The sequence below is a fragment of the Gracilinanus agilis genome, chromosome 2, assembly GCF_016433145.1.
Source record: "Gracilinanus agilis isolate LMUSP501 chromosome 2, AgileGrace, whole genome shotgun sequence".
NCBI classification, from domain to species: domain Eukaryota; kingdom Metazoa; phylum Chordata; class Mammalia; order Didelphimorphia; family Didelphidae; genus Gracilinanus; species Gracilinanus agilis.
The window spans coordinates 356,254,879-356,255,274 of NC_058131.1; the positions used below are offsets into that span (position 1 = coordinate 356,254,879).

General features: G+C 34.3%; 1 protein-coding gene across 1 annotated transcript in view; it reads left to right on the forward strand.

The window, feature by feature from the left end:
• The window catches only part of LOC123235513 (serine protease inhibitor Kazal-type 1-like), a 24,392-nt gene extending 24,232 nt beyond the window's left edge, over nucleotides 1–160 (forward strand). The window contains exon 4 of the mRNA XM_044661658.1: nucleotides 115–160. Within this exon, the coding sequence (XP_044517593.1) occupies nucleotides 115–160 (46 nt within the window). The remainder of the gene's footprint in view (nucleotides 1–114) is intronic.
• Nucleotides 161–396: the final 236 nt, after the last annotated feature.

The window sequence follows — 396 nt, forward strand, 5'->3', positions numbered from 1 at the left end:
TATATATATATATATATATATATATATATATATATATATTAATATATTTATCTATCTATCTATTTATTTATTTAAGGTGATTCACAGTGCTATCTCCTTTCTCTTCTCTTCCAGGAAAAGACATGTTGCTGTCCGCATCCAAAAAGATGGGCCATGCTGAGGAACCAAAATATCCTGGAGCCCCCATTAGTGTGGTAGTATGTTTAGCTTGCCTGAGTTTTAAATAAATGCATGAGATTAATTGCTACTCTTTATGTGATTTCTTCTGGAAAATATGATAGTAAAAGACAAGTAGAGCTTTGTGGCTAGAGTATTGTCCTCTGGATCAGTTCAAGTCCTTCCCCTGACCCCAATTGTTCATGTAACACATCATCTGACAGTTCTCTGGGAAAGTCT